At 49.1% G+C, this 26040-nt stretch overlaps 1 protein-coding gene across 4 annotated transcripts in view; it reads left to right on the top strand.

Moving 5' to 3' along the window:
- The first annotated feature begins 1249 nt into the window (after positions 1-1249).
- CFAP298 (cilia and flagella associated protein 298) overlaps positions 1250-26040 on the top strand; it is a 50465-nt gene continuing 25674 nt past the window's right edge. The window contains exons 1-5 of one of the 4 annotated variants that reach the window (XM_075332999.1): positions 1250-1344; positions 3490-3633; positions 16078-16245; positions 22163-22230; positions 24449-24607. In XM_075332999.1, coding sequence (XP_075189114.1) covers positions 1260-1344; positions 3490-3633; positions 16078-16245; positions 22163-22230; positions 24449-24607 — 624 coding nt within the window. In that variant the 5' untranslated portion in view covers positions 1250-1259. Of the gene's footprint in view, positions 1345-2137; positions 2216-3489; positions 3634-16077; positions 16246-22162; positions 22231-24448; positions 24608-26040 lie in introns of those variants that run through there. The other 3 variants (XM_075333001.1, XM_075333002.1, XM_075333003.1) reach the window with 3 other exon arrangements.

The raw sequence follows: 26040 nt of genomic DNA, 5'->3' as shown, positions 1-26040 counted from the left end.
GTGGGTTACCTGCGGTAATGTTCATCGCTGCCTGCGGTTTTGCAGGGAAGTGATGTTATTATGACAGGAAGAGGAAGCGGAGCAGAGAGTAAACACACACACATCAAACGGAAATATAGAAAACAAACCACGCAGGCTCCGCTGTATATTTTCCGTCCAGCCGAGGTAAGCACACAGCGGCGGCCCGGTATTCTCAGGCTGGGGAGGGAGAGGGGCAGGGTTAATGTCCCCCGCCGCCCTCCCTCCCGCAGCCGAGAATATCAGCCGCAGCTGCCCCGGCACTGTCGCATCCATTATGTGGTAGTACCGGAGTGTCCCCGGCTCTTCCTGCTGCAGTGATGCAGTGGCAGTCAGGGTAATATAAGGAGTTAATGGCGGCGGATCGCCGCCATTAAGTCCAGGCTTGACCATGGCAGAGTCTATGACAGCTAATATGATTAACCCGTAAGTAAAGTGAAAAAACACACACCGAAAAATCCTTTATTTTAAATAAAACACAAATAAGCCTCGGCGTAATCCACGTCCTGTGATGCTTGCATCCAGCTGCGACTGACACAGCGCTGAATGCAGCCTCGCAGCAAGACAGCAGAGAGGTAATTACCGATCATTTCCCACAGCCGGTAATGTGAACTCTCTGCCGACCGTGAGAAATGCAGCGATCTGTCATCTATCTATCTACTATCTATCTCAGAAGGAAAAATTTTTTTTCTTTCCTTCAATGTGCTTTATTGCATTGAATGCAATAAAGCACATGTACCAACCCGCACGCGGCAATACCGCGAACAATACGGCGGTAAAACGGCGGCAAACCGCATGCGGTTTTTGGGTGCGGTTTGTCGCGTTTTTTTTACCGTAATCTTTCAATGCCTGCAGAATTTTCTTGAGATAATTCCATTTTCCAGTGCGCACAAAGCCTTACAGCGTTTTTGTGGTCAAAGCCAAAGATTTGACATAGACAATTTCTGCCAGAGGATGCAAAGTGCGCACATAGCCTTAGACTTGCAATATATAAGCCCTGGAAGGGGTCTCAGGTCTGATTGTCCCGGGTGACTCCGGATGTCTGCTAGCCACGGAAGCCAGTGGCTGATAACAGAGAACAACACCCACAAGGCAACCTCAGCGAGCAGCACTGGTGACGTCACAGGTTCTGTACCAATCAGCTTTATCTTCCGCAACGAAAAAAAGACGCTTATCCAATCAGCGACCAGAGGCGTGGTTTCTATACCAAAGCCCGTTGACAGGACCTCCCTGGAAGCCGGATGTTGACAGTTGTCTCCGTGGAAACCAACACCGGAAGTTTAGTGTGCAGCAGTCAGCAGGCCCGTCAGGAGCTGGGAGCCGCCGGTGAGTGCTATAGGCAGAATTCTACATGTAGACTATGTCAGCCGCCCTATTACTCTCCTCTAAGAGAACTACGGCCCCCGCCATCAGCAGCTCATGCAGGATGCTGGGAGTTGTGGTTTTTCTGTAATTGGTCAGCAGTATATCTGATAACCTTAATCGTATTCGGCCCAGTGATGCCGGACTAAAGGAGCGTTCTGTATAAACGTCTATCTTCTGCTATAGAGTGGGGCCAGAGGTCACTAAGTGACGACACTACAAGTCCCAGCATGCCCTGACAGCCGCACAGCTGGAGTATATCATGCGTGTGACACCTGGTGTCAGCGATCAGAACATTAATATCTTACTGGAAAGGCATGCTGGGAGTTGTAGTTTGCCTACAGCACAGATACGGTATAAGGGATAATGACTCCTAGTGTTTCCCCGAAAGTAGGACCCCCCCGAAAGTAAGACAGGGTGGGGGTTACGGGGGGGTCCTTCAATGTAAGGCCTCCCCCGAATGTAAGGCAGGGTTGGGGGGCCGCTGTGAAATGTAAGGCCCTTACCTTTGAGCCGCCGCTGTCCCCCATTGGGTCCCCAGGCTCCAGAGGTGTCCTCAGGTGCAGCTGGGCGGGTCCAGTGCTCATGGGGTTAACTCGCTGTGTTAACCCCGCAATCCACCCAGCTCAACAGCTCATTGGCCGCCTCTGCTCCCCACGTCACCGCCGCCCCCCGGCTCGAGCGCTGATTGGCCCAGCAGCTCGGGCTGTAATTGGCCGCCCCAGCCCCACGTCACCGCTGTTTCCCTGCTGATTGGCACAGCGTTCCCTGCAGCACAGGCCTTTCGCACCCACAGCCGCACCGCAGAGGAAAACGTCCAGCATTTAAAAACCAAGTAGGGAAACATGTACTGTATAGGGTATGGGGCTGTGTGCAGTGGGATACGGCACTGTTATGGGGTGTGGGGCTGTGTGCAGTGGGATACGGCACTGTTATGGGGTATGGGGCTGTGTGCAGTGGGATACGGCACTGTTATGGGGTATGGGGCTGTGTGCAGTGGGATACGGCACGGGTATGGGGCTGTGTGCAGTGGGATACGGCACTGTTATGGGGTATGGGGCTGTGTGCAGTGGGATACGGCACTGTTATGGGGTATGGGGCTGTGTGCAGTGGGATACGGCACTGTTATGGGGTATGGGGCTGTGTGCAGTGGGATACGGCACTGTTTTGGGATGTGGGGCTGTGTGCAGTGGGATACGGCACTGTTATGGGGTATGGGGCTGTGTGCAGTGGGATACGGCACTGTTATGGGGTATGGGGCTGTGTGCAGTTTACAGTCTGTACAGTCAGACTGTTTGTTGTTGTTAGTTCGTTGTTTTACATGTTATACATGGAAATACCGTCATACGGTAATACGGTAGTAACAAGATCTTCTTGATACGCTACATTTGTTTTATTCTACTGTTTGGTGATGACCGACTCTTCAGCATGTTAATAAATGTTAATTTATTGGTTAAAAAGAAATTGTAATTTTTTTTCGGCTAATGTAAGACCTCCCCTGAAAGTAAGACAGGGTGGGACTTTTTGGGGTAAAATTAATGTAAGACAGGGTCTTACTTTCGGGGAAACACGGTACTTTCAATTTAAAGGGCTTGTCCAGGACTAGAAAGACGTCTGCTTTCTTTCAGAAGCCGCCCCTGATCCTGGGAAGTGTCTGGTGTCGCAGCTCTGCCTATCCTCACTGCATGGAGATGAGCTGCAATACCACATACAACCTGTTGTCTGGGGGAGGCGCTGTTTCTGAAAGCAGCCATGTTTTTCTAATTTTGGACAATCCCTTTTAAGGGTGTTAGTAATTATCCTGCTGCTGCTGCAGAAGCTCTTTGTGAAGTGTGAGAAGGGGATTTCTTCCAACAGAGAGTGAGTGATATGAATGCTTTTATACAGTCGAGAAGATAATTCTTACAGGATGATACTTTACAAATGACATCGGAGCCTTGTAGCACCACTTAGCTCTGTTTAATTGTGATGGTCCTACTAATATTCTGAACAAACCCACCAATATGATATTATTTTGTGATTTATTTTTTATTTTTTTATTTTATATTTACATGTCCCCCCATATGACGTCATGTGACTTTTCTTTTTTTTTTTTTTTTTTTTCATCAGCAGATATGGTGCGACTACATGTGAAACATGGCGACGAGAGTCAGTTCCTGCTTGATACAAGCGTTGAGGTTCCTGTAGATTTACTGGTGAAGGAAGTGACCTCCATATATAATGGACGCCTGAAAGTCAGTAGGATCTGTGCCGGTGAGACCTTGTGCATGAAACATGTCCTATCAGAAGGAAACCGCGGAGGATTCTCTCCATGAAAGACATTAGCAGAATTTTGGACTTTTAAAGGGAATCTGTTACCAGGGTTTTGCCACATAATCTGAGAGCAGCATAATGTAGGAGCAGAGACCCTGATTCCAGCAATGTGTCACTTACTGGGCTGCTTAAGCTCCAAAGGCAATTACCAGTCTTGCGGCGCTCCTGATTAAAATATGGTTAATTATACAACGCGTTTCGGCTCGGATGTTTTATCCTTCAGCCTTCTTCAGGTATAATTATGAGAAAAAAGATGTATCAATGTAACACCTTTATTTATTTATTTATTTATTTATTTTTTATATATATATATATATATATATATATATATATATATATATATATATACTCACTACACTCAGATTGGCGCCACGTTTGTCTATCTTTCCCTGTCTCCAGGGTATTTTTTCAATTGGGCTGCTTAAGCGCCACTCACATCAGTGGTATTTTGCCGGAAAGCCGGATGCGGCACAAATGCGTTTCAGTTCCATTCATTACAATGGACTTGTGGCAAGATGTGGTTGCGTGCGTCATACACAACCGCATGTTGCCGCGCTTCCATTGTAAATGAATAGAACTGAAACGAATTTGTGCCGGATCCGGCTTTCCTGCAAAATACCACTGATGTGAGCAGCCACTTAGTGTAGTTTTGATAGAATCACTGCTTAATCAGCAGGAGATTATCATTAGAGGACTATTTGTGCTGCAGGTAGTCCAGCATATTCATGAGCTCTGTATAACTGCAAGATCTGCAGCAGAGAAAACAGTGATTTTATCAAAATGACAGCAAACAGCTCAGTAAGTGACACATCGCTGGAATCAGGATCTATATCTCTATATTATGCTGCTGACAGATGAGGGAGCAAAATCCCGGTGACAGATTCCCTTTAACAAGAGACATGGATGGGGTTTTGTGCTTTGTAGATGATTTAAAGGATAACTTATTTGCCGAAACCTAATTTGTCATTCTGTAATCAGCCGTAGGAGTTTCATGGTGCAAGCGCAGCAGGCCGGTTCTCCTGACAGTCTTGGTATTATCCACCCCCTGCCCGCCTCTGATCTAGAACTGACCAGTCAGTATTTGCCTCTTCTGGCCACAATCTCCCTCAGGCGGTGTCATTGTTGGTGGCTGGACAGGCGCAGTAGCTTCCGAATAACGCCATTGAGCTGAGAAACTGACCCTGCGCATGCGCCATAACTGACAATGGCGAAACACTCACAACATTTTGGCTACAGAGGGACAGACCCTGAGCAAGCTGAGACTGTAATTAGCTATGTACCGGTATTGCCCCGGAGCTGGCTTCCTGGCATTCAGGACTGACTGATTGGATGACACCCAGTTTTCTTCAAAATCAATTATAACTTAGAAATATCCATATACACTTAAAGGGAACCTGTCAGCAGAAATTTTTCTTTAAACCTAAAAGATTCCCCTTCTGCGGCTCCTGGGCTGCATTCTGGAAAGATTCCTATAGTTTTTGTGCCCCCTTTTAGACCAAATTAAATACTTTATAAAGTTGTACCTTTTGGTATGCAAATCTTCTAAATTATCCATGGGGGTGGGCTGTCTGGTATCCGTTACTGTCCCTCCTACCGATTTACGCCGTCCCCCAACGCTCCATTTCATACCTCAGGACACAGTGACCGCTGGTGCCCTGTTGCGCAGGCACGAGATTATGGGCGGCGCTGTGATTGTCATCAGCAAGTATCCGCCCATAATCTCGTGCCCGTGGTTTCCCCTCTGCCTCCAGCGTTCTGCGCAAGCGCTGGACAGATGACCCGACGTCACCTCTCGTAACTGGTGGTGTCCTGCTCCGCACCTCCCATCTATTTCCTGCTCCAGGGCAAGATGGGAAAGAGGTAACGTGGGGTCATCTGGCCAGCGCTTGCGCAGAACGCTGGAGGCAGAGGGGAAAGCGCGGGCACGAGATTATGGGCGGATACTTGCTGATGACAATCACAGCGCCGCCTATAATCTCGTGCCTGCGCAACACGTCACCAGCGGTCACACTGTGCACACAGTGCACAGTCCCGGTACAGTCGCACGGCGCATGCCCAGGACCACAGGCGCACTGGGCGGTGTCCTGAAGTATGAAATGGAGCGTTGGGGGACGACGTAAATCGGCAGGAGGGACAGTAACGGACACCAGACGGCCCGCCCCATGGATAATTTAGAAGATTTGCATACCAAAAGGTACAACTTTATAAAGTATTTAATTTGGTCTAAAAGGGGGCACAAAAACTATAGGAACCTTTCCAGAATGCAGCCCAGGAGCTGCAGAAGGGGAAACGTTTAGGTTTAGGGCAAAATTTCTGCTGCCAGGTTCCCTTTAAAGTGGGGGTCGTTTTTTTTTATGATATTGGTGACCTCTCTTTTCAATCAGTCATCAATATCCTATCAGTAGGGGTCTCAAACATGGCCCCCCACCGTTCAGCCATTCCCAGGCGGACCACACATCTCTGTTCACTGATCACCTCCTGTACAATTAAATTGGGACTTATCGGCCGTTCTTGGCAGCGGGCACCAGACAGTAAATCCTGGGAATGGCGGATCGGTGATGTTCTGGGGTATCAGACCCCTACTGATCTAATACTGATGACCGATCCAAAAGAGACTTCATCAATATTATATAGATCAGACCTGGGCAAGGGGCGGCCCGCGGGCCACATCCGGCCCGCCTTCTCTCTGTGACCGGCCCGCCTGGCTCCGGGCGTCCTTGCTGGCCGGTCACTGATGAGGGCAATCTGACCTGTTGTCCGGAGCTCCAGGCTCCGGGCGGCCCGTGGTCAGATTGCCCTCATCACACGTTGCGTGCCGGCGTGCAGGGAACAGAGGACAGATCCTGCAGCGCTGCACAGTGCAGCAGCGGAACGAAGGAATCTGTCCTCTGTTGCTTGCCAGCACTTTATCTGTGACACACACGCGCGCGCCCTGATGTCGTCAGTACGGCGCGCGCGTGTGTGTCATTTGAAAAGTTCCTGCCCGGCAGGAGAAGAAGGATGTCAGCGGGAGCCCGTACAAAGGTGTCTGAGGAGGGAAAGGTGAGTGGTGACTAGTAACCTGAGGGGACAATGGGGGGAGTGGAGGGGAGGGGGGCGGTAACTGGTGAGTAATATTTGGGTGTAGTGATGTAGTATATGGCAATGTAGTTTTACAGGTGTAGTATATAGGGGTCTAGTGATGTACAGTTAGGTCCAGAAATATTTGGACAGTGACACAATTTTCGCGAGTTGGGCTCTGCATGCCACCACATTGGATTTGAAATGAAACCTCTACAACAGAATTCAAGTGCAGATTGTAACGTTTAATTTGAAGGTTTGAACAAAAATATCTGATAGAAATTGTAGGAATTGTACACATTTCTTTACAAACACTCCACATTTTAGGAGGTTAAAAGTAATTGGACAAATAAACCAAACCCGAACAAAATATTTTTATTTTCAATATTTTGTTGCGAATCCTTTGGAGGCAATCACTGCCTTAAGTCTGGAACCCATGGACATCACCAAACGCTGGGTTTCCTCCTTCTTAATGCTTTGCCAGGCCTTTACAGCCACAGCCTTCAGGTCTTGCTTGTTTGTGGGTCTTTCCGTCTTAAGTCTGGATTTGAGCAAGTGAAATGCATGCTCAATTGGGTTAAGATCTGGTGATTGACTTGGCCATTGCAGAATGTTCCACTTTTTTGCACTCATGAACTCCTGGGTAGTTTTTTCTGTATGCTTGGGGTCATTGTCCATCTGTACTATGAAGCGCCGTCCGATCAACTTTGCGGCATTTGGCTGAATCTGGGCTGAAAGTATATCCCGGTACACTTCAGAATTCATCCGGCTACTCTTGTCTGCTGTTATGTCATCAATAAACACAAGTGACCCAGTGCCATTGAAAGCCATGCATGCCCATGCCATCACGTTGCCTCCACCATGTTTTACAGAGGATGTGGTGTGCCTTGGATCATGTGCCGTTCCCTTTCTTCTCCAAACTTTTTTCTTGCCATCATTCTGGTACAGGTTGATCTTTGTCTCATCTGTCCATAGAATACTTTTCCAGAACTGAGCTGGCTTCATGAGGTGTTTTTCAGCAAATTTAACTCTGGCCTGTCTATTTTTGGAATTGATGAATGGTTTGCATCTAGATGTGAACCCTTTGTATTTACTTTCATGGAGTCTTCTCTTTACTGTTGACTTAGAGACAGATACACCTACTTCACTGAGAGTGTTCTGGACTTCAGTTGATGTTGTGAACGGGTTCTTCTTCACCAAAGAAAGTATGCGGCGATCATCCACCACTGTTGTCATCCGTGGACGCCCAGGCCTTTTTGAGTTCCCAAGCTCACCAGTCAATTCCTTTTTTCTCAGAATGTACCCGACTGTTGATTTTGCTACTCCTAGCATGTCTGCTATCTCTCTGATGGATTTTTTCTTTTTTTTCAGCCTCAGGATGTTCTGCTTCACCTCAATTGAGAGTTCCTTAGACCGCATGTTGTCTGGTCACAGCAACAGCTTCCAAATGCAAAACCACACACCTGTAATCAACCCCAGACCTTTTAACTACTTCATTGATTACAGGTTAACGAGGGAGACGCCTTCAGAGTTAATTGCAGCCCTTAGAGTCCCTTGTCCAATTACTTTTGGTCCCTTGAAAAAGAGGAGGCTATGCATTACAGAGCTATGATTCCTAAACCCTTTCTCCGATTTGGATGTGAAAACTCTCATATTGCAGCTGGGAGTGTGCACTTTCAGCCCATATCTATATATATAATTGCCTTATTCTGTCTGTCTGTCTGTCTGTCATGCTTCAAAATTGTGTCCTTACGGTGACACAAAGCTGATTGGCCGCTGGGCTCGCCATGGCCCCGCCCCCCACACCGATTGGCCGCTCGCCCAGGCTGCGCCCCCACACGGATTGGCCAGCCGCTCGCCCAGGCTCCGCCCCCCCCCCCACAGATTGGCCTCTCGCCCCGGCACCCTGCAGGCATTGGCAACTCGGCCACGCCACGCCCCCCTCACGCAATGGACGTTAGCTCTGCCAAACCCCCCCCCCGCGCGCATTCCCCGAACTGACACGGTCACGGCTCCCAGGTGAGTACTGTACAACCACCCCCCCCACGGTAGCCCACATCAGCGTACGCCGCCAACCCAGCCGACACTTACCCTCGCATTGCTGGCCTTGCCGCCGTATGCTGGTGTGGGCTCCCGTGCGAGTGGGGGACGTGATGCGCTGGTAACCATCCTAGCATAGTTACTAGCACATCAAGGTCCTGCAGCGGCGGAAGATCCACACGCACGCACATAACAGCACACACACACACACATCAGATCACACTCACTCTCACAAACACCTCACACACACCTCACACACACATCGCATCCACATACTCACAGCATCCGGCGATATCGCTTGCTTCTCGGCCTCGATACTGTGCTGTTGTGACCTTCCAGGACCTGACGGAGGATCACATGGCCAGAAGCATGTGGTATCTCCGGATGTTGTGAATGTGAGCGCGTATGTGCGATATAGTCAGTGTCTGTCTGTGTGTGTGAGTGTATGCGATCGGGTGTGTGTGAGTGTCGGGATCGGGTGTGTGTGAGTGTCGGGATCGGGTGTGTGTGAGTGTCGGGATCGGGTGTGTGTGAGTGTATGTGATCGTGTGTGTGAGTGTCGGCAGAGGAGCACGGCGTGCTGGAGGAGGCTGGGAGCAGAGAGGCTGATCTTGGGGAAGGCTGGGAGGGGGAGGCTGATGCTGGGGGAGACTGGGAGGGGAAGGCTGATGCTGGAGGAGGCTGGGAGGAAGGAGGCTGGGAGGAGAGAGGCTGATCCTGGGGAAGGCTGGGAAGGGGAGGCTGATGCTGAGGGAGGCTGGAAGGAGAGAGGCTGATGCTGGGGGAGGCTGGAAGGAGAGAGGCTGAGGCTGGGAGGAGAGAGGCTGATACTGAGGGAGGCTGGGAGGGGAAAGCTGATGCTGGGGAAGGCTGGGAGGAAGGAGGCTGGGAGAAAGGAGGCTGGGAGGAGAGAGGCTGATCCTGGGGGAGGCTGGGAGAGAGAGGCTGATGCTGAGGGAGGCTGGAAGGAGAGAGGCTGATGTTGCGGGAGGCTGGAAGGAGAGAGGCTGAGGCTGGGAGGAGAGAGGCTGATGCTGGGGAAGGCTGATGCTGAGGGAGGCTGGGAGGGGAAAGCTGATGCTGGGGAAGGCTGGGAGGACGGAGGCTGGGAGGAGAGAGGCTGATCCTGGGGAAGGCTGGGAGAGGGAGGCTGATGCTGGGGGAGGCTGGAAGGAGAGAGGCTGATGCTGGGGGAGGCTGGAAGAAGAGAGGCTGATGCTGGGGGAGGCTGATGCTGGGGGAGGCTGGGAGGAGAGAGGCTGATGCTAGGGAACGCTGGGAGGAGAGAGGCTGATGCTGGGGACAGAGAGGAGAGGCTGATGCTGGGAGGAGAGAGGCTGATGCTGGGAGGAGAGAGGCTGATGCTGGGAGGAGAGAGGCTGATGCTGGGGGAGGCTGGGAGGGGGAGGCTGATGCTGGGGGAGGCTGATGCTGGGGGAGGCTGGAAGGAGAGAGGCTGATGCTGGTGGAGGCTGATGCTTGGGGAGGCTGATGCTGGGGGAGACTGGGAGGGGAAGGCTGATGCTGAGGGAGGCTGGGAAGGGGAGGCTGGGAAGGGGAGGCTGGGAGGAGAGAGGCTGATCCTGGGGAAGGCTGGGAAGGGGAGGCTGATGCTGAGGGAGGCTGGAAGGAGAGAGGCTGATGCTGGGGGAGGCTGGAAGGAGAGAGGCTGAGGCTGGGAGGAGAGAGGCTGATGCTGGGGAAGGCTGATGCTGAGGGAGGCTGGGAGGGGAAAGCTGATGCTGGGGAAGGCTGGGAGGACGGAGGCTGGGAGGAGAGAGGCTGATCCTGGGGAAGGCTGGGAGAGGGAGGCTGATGCTGGGGGAGGCTGATGCTGGGAGGAGAGAGGCTGATGCTGGGAGGAGAGAGGCTGATGCTGGGAGGAGAGAGGCTGATGCTGGGAGGAGAGAGGCTGATGCTGGGAGGAGAGAGGCTGATGCTGGGAGGAGAGAGGCTGATGCTGAGGGCAGAGAGGCTGATGCTGGTGCAGCATGGAGGATGGTGCACGATGGGGGGTGCGCAGCATGGGGGATGGAGCACGATGAGGAGTGCGCAGCATGGCGGATGGAGCACGTTTGGGAGTGCGCAGCATGGCAGATGGAGCACGTTTGGGAGTGCGCAGCATGGGGGATGGAGCACGTTTGGGAGTGCGCAGCATGGCGGATGGAGCACGTTTGGGAGTGCGCAGCATGGCGGATGGAGCACGTTTGGGAGTGCGCAGCATGGCGGATGGAGCACGATGGGGGGTGCGCAGCATGGCGGATGGAGCACGATGGGAGGTGCACACCTCCCCCAACACACACAACACACCACACACACTGGGAACCACAAACACCGCCCTACACAGACACCCACACACACAGACAACGCTGCACACACACAACACCCAACACACAAACACCGCGCCATACATAAATATACGCACATATCATGCAACACACACATTGCACAAAACATACCTCCCCCCAAAACACACCACACCCACACAAACCGTGCAACACATACACACACAACGCTACACAAACAACGCAACACACGCAACACACACACAACACCGCTCTCACCCCCCGCCACACCCAGACAACACCCAGAACATGTACAGCTCCTACACAAACACTTGGTAACTACACACGACAACATCTATATATATATATATATATAACAAAAATCATACATTAACTACACAATACGTAAATTCTAGAATACCCGATGCGTAGAATCGGGCCACCTTCTAGTATATATATATATAATTGTATTTCTGAACATGTTTTTGTAAACAGCTAAAATAACACAACTTGTGTCACTGTCCAAATATTTCTGGACCTAACTGTATATGTGGATGTAGTGATGTATATTACAGGTGTATATGGGGGTGTAGTGATGTATATTACAGGTGTATATGGGGGTGCAGTGATGTATATTACAGGTGTATATGGGGGTGCAGTGATGTATATTACAGGTATATATGGGGGTGCAGTGATGTATATTACAGGTATATATGGGGGTGCAGTGATGTATATTACAGGTGTATATAGGGGTGTAGTGAAGTATATTAAAGGTATATATGGGGGTGCAGTGATGTATATTACAGGTATATATGGGGGTGTAGTGATGTATATTACAGGTGTATATGGGGGTGCAGTGATGTATATTACAGGTGTATATGGGGGTGCAGTGATGTATATTACAGGTATATATGGGGGTGCAGTGATGTATATTACAGGTGTATATAGGGGTGTAGTGAAGTATATTAAAGGTATATATGGGGGTGCAGTGATGTATATTACAGGTGTATATGGGGGTGTAGTGATGTATATTACAGGTGTTTATAGGGGTGTAGTGATGTATATTACAGGTGTATATGGGGGTGCAGTGATGTATATTACAGGTGTATATGGGGGTGTAGTGATGTATATTACAGGTGTTTATAGGGGTGTAGTGATGTATATTACAGGTATATATGGGGGTGTAGTGATGTATATTACAGGTGTATAAAGGGGTGTAGTGATGTATATTACAGGTGTATAAGGGGTGCAGTGATGTATATTACAGGTGTATATGGGGGTGTAGTGATGTATATTACAGGTGTTTATAGGGGTGTAGTGATGTATATTACAGGTGTATATGGGGGTGTAGTGATGTATATTACAGGTGTTTATAGGGGTGTAGTGATGTATATTACAGGTATATATGGGGGTGTAGTGATGTATATTACAGGTGTATATGGGGGTGTAGTGATGTATATTACAGGTGTATATGGGGGTGTAGTGATGTATATTACAGGTGTATATGGGGGTGCAGTGATGTATATTACAGGTGTATATGGGGGTGCAGTGATGTATATTACAGGTATATATGGGGGTGCAGTGATGTATATTACAGGTGTATATGGGGGTGCAGTGATGTATATTACAGGTGTATATGGGGGTGCAGGGATGTATATTACAGGTGTATAAAGGGGTGCAGTGATGAATATTACAGGTGTATATGGGGGTGTAGTGATGTATATTACAGGTGTATATGGGGGTGCAGTGATGTATATTACAGGTATATATGGGGGTGCAGTGATGTATATTACAGGTGTATATGGGGGTGCAGTGATGTATATTACAGGTGTATATGGGGGTGCAGTGATGTATATTACAGGTATATATGGGGGTGCAGTGATGTATATTACAGGTGTATATGGGGGTCTAGTGATGTATATTACAGGTGTATATGGGGTGCAGTGATGTATATTACAGGTGTATAAAGGGGTGTAGTGATGTATATTACAGGTGTATATGGGGGTGCAGTGATGTATATAGGGGTGTAGTGATGTATATTACAGGTGTATATGGGGGTCTAGTGATGTATATTACAGGTGTATATGGGGGTGTAGTGATGTATATTACAGGTGTATATGGGGGTGTAGTGATGTATATTACAGGTGTATATGGGGGTGCAGTGATGTATATTACAGGTATATATGGGGGTGCAGTGATGTATATTACAGGTGTATATGGGGGTGCAGTGATGTATATTACAGGTGTATATGGGGGTGTAGTGATGTATATTACAGGTATATATGGGGGTGCAGTGATGTATATTACAGGTGTATATGGGGGTGTAGTGATGTATATTACAGGTATATATGGGGGTGCAGTGATGTATATTACAGGTGTATATGGGGGTGTAGTGATGTATATTACAGGTGTATATGGGGGTGTAGTGATGTATATTACAGGTGTATATGGGGGTGTAGTGATGTAGTATATGGGGATTGATTGTTTGTGTATATATATATATATATATATATATATATATATATATATATATATATATAGTGTGTGTGTGTGTTTATAGATAGATAGAGGGAGAGAAGCCCGTAACTGCAAGTGGTATTGGAGTTACATCGGGTACCACGCGCTCCCTCCCCGCCCCCTGCAGCGCCATACCGCCATTACAGGGCCTGATTGCGTTTCTCCGGTACCTGTTTGCATACATGTGACAGGTACCAGAGAAAACACGAGTCTGGGAAATAAAAAGATTTTCCATATTTACCTTCTTTCTTCAGCTCTGCTGCCTCCCGCTCCTGACCACCGCTCATTCATTGATTATTCACCGCACTCAGGACCTGGAAGCCGGAGCATCGCGATGACAGCACCGGGCACAGCACTGTTGAGGACATCACCGCAGGGACAGGTGAGTATTCTGCAAGCACAGTGACCTCCAGGAGGTCATCAGAGTTTCCAATGAACTCTGATGACCACCCTGCGACACCCACGCTACAGCTTCATGGGTTCATCAGAGTTCATTGGGAACTGTGACGAGTCCCCGAGATGGTCCGAATTCCAGGTTCTCAACACACACACCTGTATACTCACCCAGCGATGCGGCCCCCAGCACTGTCCCTGCTTCCAGCTGCTCACTGCAGTGAATATTCAGTGAGTATAATTACCAGCGATAAGGAGCGGGAGGCAGCAGAGCCAGAGACAGCAGAGCCAGAGACAGCAGAGCCAGAGACAGCAGAGCCAGAGACAGCAGAGCCAGAGACAGCAGAGCCAGAGACAGCAGAGCCAGAGACAGCAGAGCCACAGACAGCAGAGCCAGAGACAGCAGAGCCACAGACAGCAGCGCTGGAGAGAGGTAAATATAGAAAATCTTTTTATTAAAAAGACTCGTGTTTTCTCTGGTAACTTGTCACACTGATGTCACACAGATCACATCTGTGTGCGGTCCGTGTGACACCCGTGCTGCCGGAGAAAAAACGGACGTGTGCGTGCAGGGCCACGAGGGGTCACACAGTCTGTAACTTACTGTTTGTATATGAAGGGATAGTATATATACTGTATACAGTATTGGGTAAAACTGAGTTAATTATATTAGTCCGGCCCTCTAAATCCATCCCAATTTCTCATGCGGCCCCATGGGAAAATTAATTGCCCACCCCTGATATAGATGGACAACCACTTGAAATATGAGGGCAACTAAAGAGGTTGTCCACTACTTAAACATTGATGGTGTATCCTTAGGGGTACTTTGGATGCTGAGATATCGCTAGTCGATTGTAGCGATGCCGAGCGCGATAGTCCCCGCCCCCGTCGCAGATGCAATATCTTGTGATAGCTTCACACGCACTTACCTGCCCTGCGACGTCGCTCTGGCCGGCGACACGCCTCCTTCCTAAGGGGGAGGGTCGTGCGGCGTCACAGCTACGTCACTTGGCAGGCGGCCAATAGAAGCGGAGGGGCGGAGTTGACCGGGACTTAAACATCCCTCCCACCTCCTTCCTTCCTCATTGCAGGCGGGACGCAGGTAAGGAGATGTTCCTCGCTCCTGCGGCTTCATACACAGCGATGTGTGCTGCCGCAGGAACGAGGAACAACATCGTACCTGTCGCTGCAGCGAAATTATGGAAATGATTGACACTACACAGATCACCGATTTGCGATCGTTTATCGGTGCTTCCAGGCTTTACACGTTGCGACGTCGTTACCGGCGCCGGATGTGCGTCACTTTCGATTTGATCCCGACGAGATCGCAGTAGCGATGTCGCAACGTGCAAAGTACCCCTTAGGATAGGTCATCAATGTCTGATCAGCCGGGGCCCGCTACCCTGCACCCCCACCCATCAGGTAATCTCAGTGCCGACAGCAGTAGGCGGTCTGGAATGATCAGCTCCAGAGCTGCTCCGTCGTCTTATAGCAGCTGCACATCTGCCTCCTATTGATTTGAATTACTGACGCCATTGATTATAGAAAAATATCTAAACTACTGAAGGTTCCAGTGAGCACTATTGGGTCCATAAACGAGAAATGGAAAGAACATAATGCAACAATAAGATTGTGAAGGTCTTAAGACAGCTCACTGGTTTTACCCATCATGAGATGTTTCTTGTGAGGCACCTTGGCAATGAGACACATTTTTATAGGCCATCAGTTGAACCATTTGATATTATTTTTCACTAAGTGGCAGGATTGCTTTCTACTTACTGATAGATGTCAGCTGATGTCATGACTTTTCATGGCTTTTGCACCTCTCTTTCTTCATGTGTTTGTTCAATACTTTTTTTTCCTGTGTCATTTCTCATTACATATCACTTATTTTATGGACATCTATGATTTGATTTCTTTGCCTGCGTAGATTGGATAGGTTCTTACGGACATCTGGTGAGAAATTCATGTCAATGGCATCTTTAGATATATATTTACTTAGATATATGGGGACGTGTTCAATACTTATTTCACCCACTGTATGGCAGACGTTTTCCACTGTCACTTATACAGCTCTTGCCGTTCACAGAGATGGAAGAATTGTCAGAACACGGCACCACACTGCCCCCCAACATGCAAGGGTTAACGGACGAGCAGATCGAGGAGCTGAAGCTAAAGGATGAATGGGAAACTAAATGCGTGCCCAGCGGAGGAAGTGTATTCAAAAAGGACGAGATTGGAAGGCGGAATGGACATGGTAATTATGGCGCTGGCTGACCGGTGCTGCCCACTGCATTTAGGGCATTGGATTTGCTGGATGAGTCTTAGTGAGGGTTCATTTTTCAGCATTATATTGAATTTAATGGCGTAAAATCACGTAAAAATAATAAATGTAGTAAACTAGAGGAGTCAGAGTAGTGGTTTGATTAGGCCTAAGTCCTGAGGCTGCACTACTGAGACATTTTGATGACCTTGTTTCTTTTGATTTCTGTTATGAGCCTTAAGTGATTTCAGACTTACCTGACTAATAGAAATCAGAGGAGGAAGTGGTGTCATGGGAATGTCGCTTTGTGCCCATAACTTCAAGTAATTATTTCCACGTAATAAATATTTTAACACTTTTTCAAGTTTTTATTAGTGATGAGTGAGCACTACCATGCTCTGGTGCTCCGTATTTGTAACTAGTGATGAGTGGGCACTACCATGCTCTGGTGCTCCGTATTTGTAACTAGTGATGAGTGGGCACTACCATGCTCTGGTGCTCCGTATTTGTAACTAGTGATGAGCGGGCACTACCATGCTCAGGTGCTCAGTACTCGTAACTAGTGATGAGTGGGCACTACCATGCTCTGGTGCTCAGTACTAGTAACTAGTGATGAGCAGGCACTACCATGCTCTGGTGCTCCGTATTTGTAACTAGTGATGAGTGGGCACTACCATGCTCTGGTGCTCAGTATATGTAACTAGTGATGAGTGGGCACTACCATGCTCGTGTGCTCAGTACTCGTAACTAGTGATGAGTGAGCACTACCATGCTCTGGTGCTCCGTATTTGTAACTAGTGATGAGTGGGCACTACCATGCTCGTGTGCTCAGTACTCGTAACTAGTAATGAGTGAGCACTACCATGCTCTGGTGCTCCGTATTTGTAACTAGTGATGAGTGGGCACTACCATGCTCGTGTGCTCAGTACTCGTAACTAGTGATGAGTGGGCACTACCATGCTCAGTACTCCTAATGAGCAGGTCAGACTTTCGGACAGGCTCCACTCAAGTATTGAGTATAATGGAAGTCAATGGTACACACAAGCATTTTTCCAGGAGACTTCCATTATACTCGGTACTTGAGTGGAGCCTCATTATGAGTACTGAGCACCTGAGCATAGTAGTGCTCGCCCATCACTAGTTAAGAGTACCGAGCATGAGAGGTGTGAGGTGCCTGATTCATTAAAGGGGTAGTCCACTACTTGGATATCCCCTTCTGATTCCACATGTTTCCCCCAGGTAATAAAGCCTATACTTACCTCCTGTGCTTTCACAGTCTCAGCGGTGCCGTGTCTTGTGTCCCTGGGGCTCACATGTGACGTCACGCGAGCCCTGCACCAATCAGCACCGGCTTCTTTTCTTCCCTCCTTTGGACCAAACAAGCAACCAACAGGAAGTGACCAGCATCCGCAGCACTCACTTCCTGTTGATTAACTCGTTTGGTCCGAAAACGAAAAAGCAGGCGCTGATTGGATGCGGGGCTCGCTTGTCGTCACAATAGCACCACTGGAAGGGCGCCGCAATGGGAGGTGAGCCATTTGCTGGCTCCACATCTTCTCCTCTCCCTCTCACTGTTGGGGTCCCTCAAGGTTCAGTCCTTGGCCCTCTTCTTTTCTCCCTCTACACTGCCTCAATTGGAATGACCATCAGCAGATTTGGCTTTCAGTACCATCTTTATGCTGATGACACCCAGCTATACACCTCATCCCCTGAGCTCACCCCCGCTGTACTACAGAACACCAGTGACTGCCTGACTGCAGTTTGCAACATCATGTCTGCTCTCTATCTGAAACTTAACCTTTCAAAAACTGAACTTCTGCTTTTCCCTCCATCTTCCAACCTTCCTAAACCTGACATCTCCCTCTCTGTGTGTGGCACAACGATAAGTCCTAGGCCGCAGGCCCGCTGCCTGGGGGTTATACTGGACACTGATCTGTCCTTCACCTCCCACATACAATCTCTTGCCCGCTCCTGCCGCTTGCACCTCAAGAACATCTCTAGAATCCGCCCCTTTCTCACAATGGAAATGACAAAACCCCTCACCGTGGCCCTGATCCACTCTCGCCTCGACTACTGTAACTCTCTATTAATTGGTCTCCCCCTAACTAGACTCTCTCCTCTACAGTCCATCCTTAATGCAGCAGCCAGGGTCACCTATCTGGCTAACCGCTACTCGGATGCCTCTGCTCTGTGCCAGTCATTGCACTGGCTGCCCATATATCACAGGATCCAATTCAAACTGCTTGTTCTTACCCACAAAGCTCTCCACGGTGCGGCACCCCCTACATCTCCACCCTCCTCTCTATCACCACAAAGCTCTCCACAGTGCAGCACCCCCTACATCTCCACCCTCCTCTCTATCACCACAAAGCTCTCCACAGTGCAGCACCCCCTACATCTCCACCCTCCTCTCTGTCACCACAAAGCCCTCCACAGTGCAGCACCCCCTACATCTCCACCCTACTCTATATCACCACAAAGCTCTCCACAGTGCAGCACCCCCTACATCTCCACCCTACTCTATATCACCACAAAGCTCTCCACAGTGCAGCACCCCCTACATCTCCACCCTCCTCTCTATCACCACAAAGCTCTCCACAGTGCAGCACCCCCTACATCTCCACCCTCCTCTCTGTCTATCACCACAAAGCTCTCCACAGTGCAGCACCCCCTACATCTCCACCCTACTCTATATCACCACAAAGCTCTCCACAGTGCAGCACCCCCTACATCTCCACCCTCCTCTCTATCACCACAAAGCTCTCCACAGTGCGGCACCCCCTACATCTCCACCCTCCTCTCTACCACCACAAAGCTCTCCACAGTGCAGCACCCCCTACATCTCCACCCTACTCTCTGTCTATCACCACAAAGCTCTCCACAGTGCAGCACCCCCTACATCTCCACCCTCCTCTCTATCACCACAAAGCTCTCCACAGTGCGGCACCCCCTACATCTCCACCCTCCTCTCTACCACCACAAAGCTCTCCACAGTGCAGCACCCCCTACATCTCCACCCTCCTCTCTGTCTATCACCACAAAGCTCTCCACAGTGCGGCACCCCCCTACATCTCCACCCTCCTCTCTATCACTACAAAGCTCTCCACAGTGCGGCACCCCCCTACATCTCCACCCTCCTCTCTGTCTATCACTACAAAGCTCTCCACAGTGCGGCACCCCCCTACATCTCCACCCTCCTCTCTATCACCACAAAGCTCTCCACAGTGCGGCACCCCCCTACATCTCCACCCTCCTCTCTATCACTACAAAGCTCTCCACAGTGCGGCACCCCCCTACATCTCCACCCTCCTCTCTATCTATCACTACAAAGCTCTCCACAGTGCAGCACCCCCCTACATCTCCACCCTCCTCTCTGTCTATCACCACAAAGCTCTCCACAGTGCGGCACCCCCCTACATCTCCACCCTCCTCTCTGTCTATCACCACAAAGCTCTCCACAGTGCGGCACCCCCCTACATCTCCACCCTCCTCTCTATCACTACAAAGCTCTCCACAGTGCGGCACCCCCCTACATCTCCACCCTCCTCTCTGTCTATCACTACAAAGCTCTCCACAGTGCGGCACCCCCTACATCTCCACCCTCCTTTCTGTCTATCACCACAAAGCTCTCCACAGTGCGGCACCCCCTACATCTCCACCCTCCTCTCTACCACCACAAAGCTCTCCACAGTGCAGCACCCCCTACATCTCCACCCTACTCTCTGTCTATCACCACAAAGCTCTCCACAGTGCAGCACCCCCTACATCTCCACCCTCCTCTCTGTCTATCACCACAAAGCTGTCCACAGTGCGGCACCCCCCTACATCTCCACCCTCCTCTCTGTCTATCACCACAAAGCTCTCCACAGTGCGGCACCCCCCTACATCTCCACCCTCCTCTCTATCACTACAAAGCTCTCCACAGTGCGGCACCCCCCTACATCTCCACCCTCCTCTCTATCACTACAAAGCTCTCCACAGTGCGGCACCCCCCTACATCTCCACCCTCCTCTCTGTCTATCACTACAAAGCTCTCCACAGTGCAGCACCCCCCTACATCTCCACCCTCCTCTCTGTCTATCACCACAAAGCTCTCCACAGTGCGGCACCCCCCTACATCTCCACCCTCCTCTCTGTCTATCACCACAAAGCTCTCCACAGTGCGGCACCCCCTACATCTCCACCCTCCTTTCTGTCTATCACCACAAAGCTCTCCACAGTGCAGCACCCTTTACATCTCCACCCTCCTCTCTGTCTATCACCACAAAGCTCTCCACAGTGCAGCACCCCCTACATCTCCACCCTACTCTATATCACCACAAAGCTCTCCACAGTGCAGCACGCCCTACATCTCCACCCTCCTCTCTATCACCACAAAGCTCTCCACAGTGCAGCACCCCCTACATCTCCACCCTCCTCTCTGTCTATCACCACAAAACTCTCCACAGTGCAGCACCCCCTACATCTCCACCCTCCTCTCTATCACCACAAAGCTCTCCACAGTGCGGCACCCCCTACATCTCCACCCTCCTCTCTATCACCACAAAGCTTTCCACAGTGCGGCACCCCCTACATCTCCACCCTCCTCTCTGTCTATCACCACAAAGCTCTCCACAGTGCAGCACCCCCTACATCTCCACCCTCCTCTCTGTCTATCACCACAAAGCTCTCCACGGTGCAGCACCCCCCTACATCTCCACCCTTTTCTCTGTCTATCATCCCACCCGTTCTCTACACTCTGCAAATGACTTTCGACTAACATCCACACTAATCTGAACCTCCCACTCCCGGATCCAAGACTTCTTCCGAGCTGCACCAATCCTCTGGAACGCTCTACCCGAAGAAGTTAGGACAAATCACAATTTACTCAGCTTCAGATGCTCCCTAAAGACGCATCTTTTTAGGGCGGCCTATCACACTCCCTAATCAAACTAAAGTCACATAGTCCCTCTACAACTTCTCACAACATAACTCCACGTCAAACTCCATGGCACCCAAATGCATCTCAAGGCTCTGGCCCACTGGTCCAGGAAGCCACTATCTAGCCCCCATTTGCTTGAGATGGCTGGATTGTCATTGTAAATAAGCACGTGTACCTTTCCCCCCCCCCCCATCTCATTGTGGTAGGGTTGTCTTTTTTCCCTCTAAATATTGTATTTTCTATAACTGTTACTTGTTTGTATATGATCCTCCTGAATTGTAAAGCGCTGCGGAATATGTTGGCGCTATAGAAATAAAGATTATTATTATTATTAGAATAGGCTTTGTTGTTTTGCCTGGGAAAGTGTGGAATCAGAAGGGGTTGTCCTAGTAGTTGGACAACCCCTTTAATTTTAATGGTAAATGTTGTTAAAAAAATAAAAATACAAAATTGCTTTATTTGTGCATCGCTCCCTGGCTAACAGATATATTATAAAATGCTTATGGCTGATGGACTACAGGATAGGAAAAATAAATATATTGTCCCAAAGGTTGAAGTTGGCTCAGTCTTTAAGTGGTTAGTTAGCAATAATGGTCTTGTGTTTTTGGGTTTTTTTTTTCCCTCTATTAAACTAAAGCTGAGGCTTGAGACCACTTATTTTATTAGGGCAAATCCCTAACGTAATCTCTTAATCTGATCTGATCACATTAGAGCCGTTCCAATAAAAGGGCTGCGGGGAGGAAACCAACCTGCAGAGGCTGTCGGGATAGCGGGGGCCATTTTTGGTGGTCAGTGCGGCAGGCCGGCGTCCGTAGAGGGTATTGTTGGTGCAGAATCGTTTTGTTTGGTTTCTTTTATAATAACCACTCATATTTGGGGGGAGATCTTAGCCTTACACTAGTACATGAGGAATAGCTTATTATGTATATGTGCAGTGTATGTAATTAATTACATATTTCTTATATAATATATATATATTTTTCTTTTCAGCACCAAATGAGAATATGAAGAAGGTTTTACAGAAAACTATGGAAGAAGCCAAAGCCTTAATATCAAAAGTAACGTCTGTGCATTGTGTGTGAGGAGGTTGTGTCTTACAATGTCCGTTATAGTCACACTATATACTGAGCTCTGTTCTCTTAAAGCGAGACCATCCAATTAAATTTTTATTTTATAAGTCAATAGTGAATATGAAAATAAGCAACTTTGTAATATTTTATATCAGACAAATTTGCTTTTTTGTCCTCCTGTTCTCATCTTTGATTCTCAAAATTTTGACTTTCCAAGTAAAATTCTGTCTAGGGAAAATACAGATTTCTATATTCTAAAGATAGGAAAGTTGGTTCTTATAAGATTCTATGCAGAAAAGAGGAGAGAGGTGGAGCTGGCCCCGCTTTCTGTTTCTGACCCCGCTTTCTGTTTCTGGCCCCGCTTTCTGTTTCTGGCCCCGCTTTCTGTTTCTGGCCCCGCTTTCTGTTTCTGGCCCCGCTTTCTGTTTCTGGCCCCGCTTTCTGTTTCTGGCCCCGCTTTCTGTTTCTGGCCCCGCTTTCTGTTTCTGGCCCCGCTTTCTGTTTCTGGCCCCGCTTTCTGTTTCTGGCCCCGCTTTCTGTTTCTGGCCCCGCTTTCTGTTTCTGGCCCCGCTTTCTGTTTCTGGCCCCGCTTTCTGTTTCTGGCCCCGCTTTCTGTTTCTGGCCCCGCTTTCTGTTTCTGGCCCCGCTTTCTGTTTCTGGCCCCGCTTTCTGTTTCTGGCCCCGCTTTCTGTTTCTGGCCCCGCTTTCTGTTTCTGGCCCCGCTTTCTGTTTCTGGCCCCGCTTTCTGTTTCTGGCCCCGCTTTCTGTTTCTGGCCCCTCTCTTTCTGCCTCTGGCCCCTCTCTTTCTGCCTCTGGCTCCTCTTTTTCTGCCTCTGGCTCCTCTTTTTCTGCCTCTGGCTCCTCTTTCTGCCTCTGGCTCCTCTCTTTCTGCCTCTGGCTCCTCTCTTTCTGCCTCTGGCTCCTCTCTTTCTGCCTTTGGCTCCTCTCTTTCTGCCTTTGGCTCCTCTCTTTCTGCCTCTGGCTCCTCTTTTTCTGCCTCTGGCTCCTCTTTTTCTGCCTCTGGCTCCTCTTTTTCTGCCTCTGGCTCCTCTTTTTCTGCCTCTGGCTCCTCTCTTTCTGCCTTTGGCTCCTCTCTTTCTGCCTTTGGCTCCTCTCTTTCTGCCTTTGGCTCCTCTCTTTCTGCCTTTGGCTCCTCTCTTTCTGCCTTTGGCTCCTCTCTCTCTTTCTGCCTTTGGCTCCTCTCTCTCTTTCTGCCTTTGGCTCCTCTCTCTCTTTCTGCCTCTGGCTCCTCTCTCTCTTTCTGCCTCTGGCTCCTCTCTTTCTGCCTCTGGCTCCTCTCTTTCTGCCTCTGGATCCTCTCTTTCTGCCTCTGGATCCTCCCTCTCTTTCTGCCTCTGGCTCCTCTCTTTCTACCTCTGGCTCCTCTCTTTCTGCCTCTGGATCCTCCCTCTCTTTCTGCCTCTGGCTCCTCTCTTTTTGCCTCTGGCTCCTCTCTTTCTGCCTCTGGATCCTCCCTCTCTTTCTGCCTCTGGCTCCTCTCTTTTTGCCTCTGGCTCCTCCCTCTCTTTCTGCCTCTGGATTTTCTCTTTTTGCCTCTGGCTCCTCCCTCTCTTTCTGCCTCTGGATCCTCTCTTTCTGCCTCTGGATCCTCCCTCTCTTTCTACCTCTCCCTTCTACATAGATTCTCATCAGCACTAACTGTCCTCTCCTATCTCAGTAATATAAAATTATGTATTCGCTGAAGACAGTTTTTGTCGGGAAATTCAGAATTTTGAGAATGAAAAATCAGTCCGGGGGGGAGAGAAGCAAATTTGTCTGATAAGATCTATGAAATAAATGATTATGAAATAAAAATTAAAATATTGGTTACACTTTAAGCTTTTCTTACCACTTTTTTTAAAGGATCTGTTCAGGTAAATTTACAAAAAGGAAAAAAAAAACTAATCCATGATTGAATAACAGATACAAACGAAATAATGATGTATGGTTTCTGGCTTGTGTGCGGTCCCATAATGGGCACCTTGTGTCCCCTGTTTTTTAATAGAGGGCTCCTCGCGTATGACCACTGCCTCCTCATTCATAGCCTATGGGGCTGATGGACATAGCTGTGCACTGCTAACATTCACCTCTAGGGGGAGCTACTAGTAACAGAGTTATTGGTTATAAAAGGCGCATTATTATTTTTTGGAGTCATCTGATGAGAACCTGTCACCACTTTTCTTTTGTCTCCTTGTTTTCTATCTAGAAACAGGCAGAAGCGAATGTTTGTGTCACAATGGACCTGGTAAAAGATGCCTTGGATCAGCTCAGAGGCGCTGTCATGATTGTGTATCCCATGGGGTTACCGCCACACGACCCTATCCGGATGGAGTTCGAAAATATCGAAGACCTCTCAGGAACGCAGGTAGATCACGTTTTATGGGTTAACCCTTTTGGGGTGCTCGGCTTGTTAATACGTTAGGACTGGTCTTCATAAAACACCTGATGGAGCAATTCCAGCTCCCAAAACCCAGCGAGATCGCTCTGGCTCCTGTTCACACCTCCACTCTTGAGCTTAGTTTCTCTGTTCTGGAAATTCATGTCACTAATCACGGTCTGATCGCCATATTGTTTTCTATATTTCTGAACGATCCTATAATTAGAGGTTTTATGATACACCATTTGAGAGAATCGCGCAATTCTGACGGATAAAAAAAAATATTCCCAGATTTTAAAGAGCATGTTCACTTCTTACTCCTTCCCCTCGTACATCCCCGTAAAAATAAATAAATAAGCCTATACTCGCCTCCGGTGCGGCCACGGATCCAGTAATATCCGAAGTCTCATTCCTGGGGCCCACGTGACATTATGACATGCAAGCTCCGCGACCAATCAGCACCCAGCGTCTTTCCGCTTTCGGACAGTTGAGCAGGAGTTGAGCGCTACGCTGACGTCCTGCTCAAATGTCCGAAGGCGGAAAGACAAGACACCAGGCACTGAGTGGTCACCGGGCTCGCGTGTCATAACAATATCACGTGGGCCCTGGAAATGTGACATCAAGCATCGCTGGAACTGCAGCTGCACCGGAGGTGAGTATGGACTTATTTATTTTTCTGGGGCGAATAAGGGGAATGCGAAGGGGCTGTCCAAATAGTGGAAAACCCCTTTTGAAGGACAGTCATTTTTGACAATTTTTGTTTTTCAGCTGTTTTATTAAAGGGAACCTGTCAGGTCCTGTATGCACCCAGAATCTAGAGTGGGTCTGGGTGCATATTGCTAATTCCTGCCTAACCGTCCCTGTATTTAGTAGTATAGATAGAGATGTTTAGAAAAAGTATTTCTAAATATCTTATATAATATACTAGTGAGGCCAGCGACTAGTCGCAAGAGCTTTACTTCCCGTGGCTAGTTGGCCCTATGGGTGTGCTAACATGTTAATGAATGCACACCATCAGAGACCTAGTCGCACTCACCTTTCTGCTGCCACCGTGGCCAACACTGGTTTTCGGCTCAGTGCGCATGATCAGAAGTCCCCGGATTTCCGGTCATGCGCATTATGAAGCCGGGGTGTACGCGTCCTAGCTTCAAACTGGTGTAGTGCACATGACCAGAAGTGACGGAGGCTTCGGATCATGCGCACTGAGACAAAAACCAATGGTGTCAGCAGAGGTGAGAGCAACCATGCCTCTGACACTGCGCATTCATTAGCATGTTAGCATTACCACAGGGCCAACTAGCCAAGGGAAGTAACACCCTTGCGGCTAGTTGCTGGCCTCATTAGCATATTATAGAAGAGATTTAGAAATACTTTCTCTAAACCTCTCTTTATGTATGTAACTACAGGCGGGGGACAGTTAG

The sequence above is a fragment of the Anomaloglossus baeobatrachus genome, chromosome 2, assembly GCF_048569485.1.
Source record: "Anomaloglossus baeobatrachus isolate aAnoBae1 chromosome 2, aAnoBae1.hap1, whole genome shotgun sequence".
Classification (NCBI taxonomy): domain Eukaryota; kingdom Metazoa; phylum Chordata; class Amphibia; order Anura; family Aromobatidae; genus Anomaloglossus; species Anomaloglossus baeobatrachus.
The sequence above is the reverse complement of the archived record's forward strand: the minus strand, read 5'-3'. Positions and strand labels throughout refer to the sequence as shown.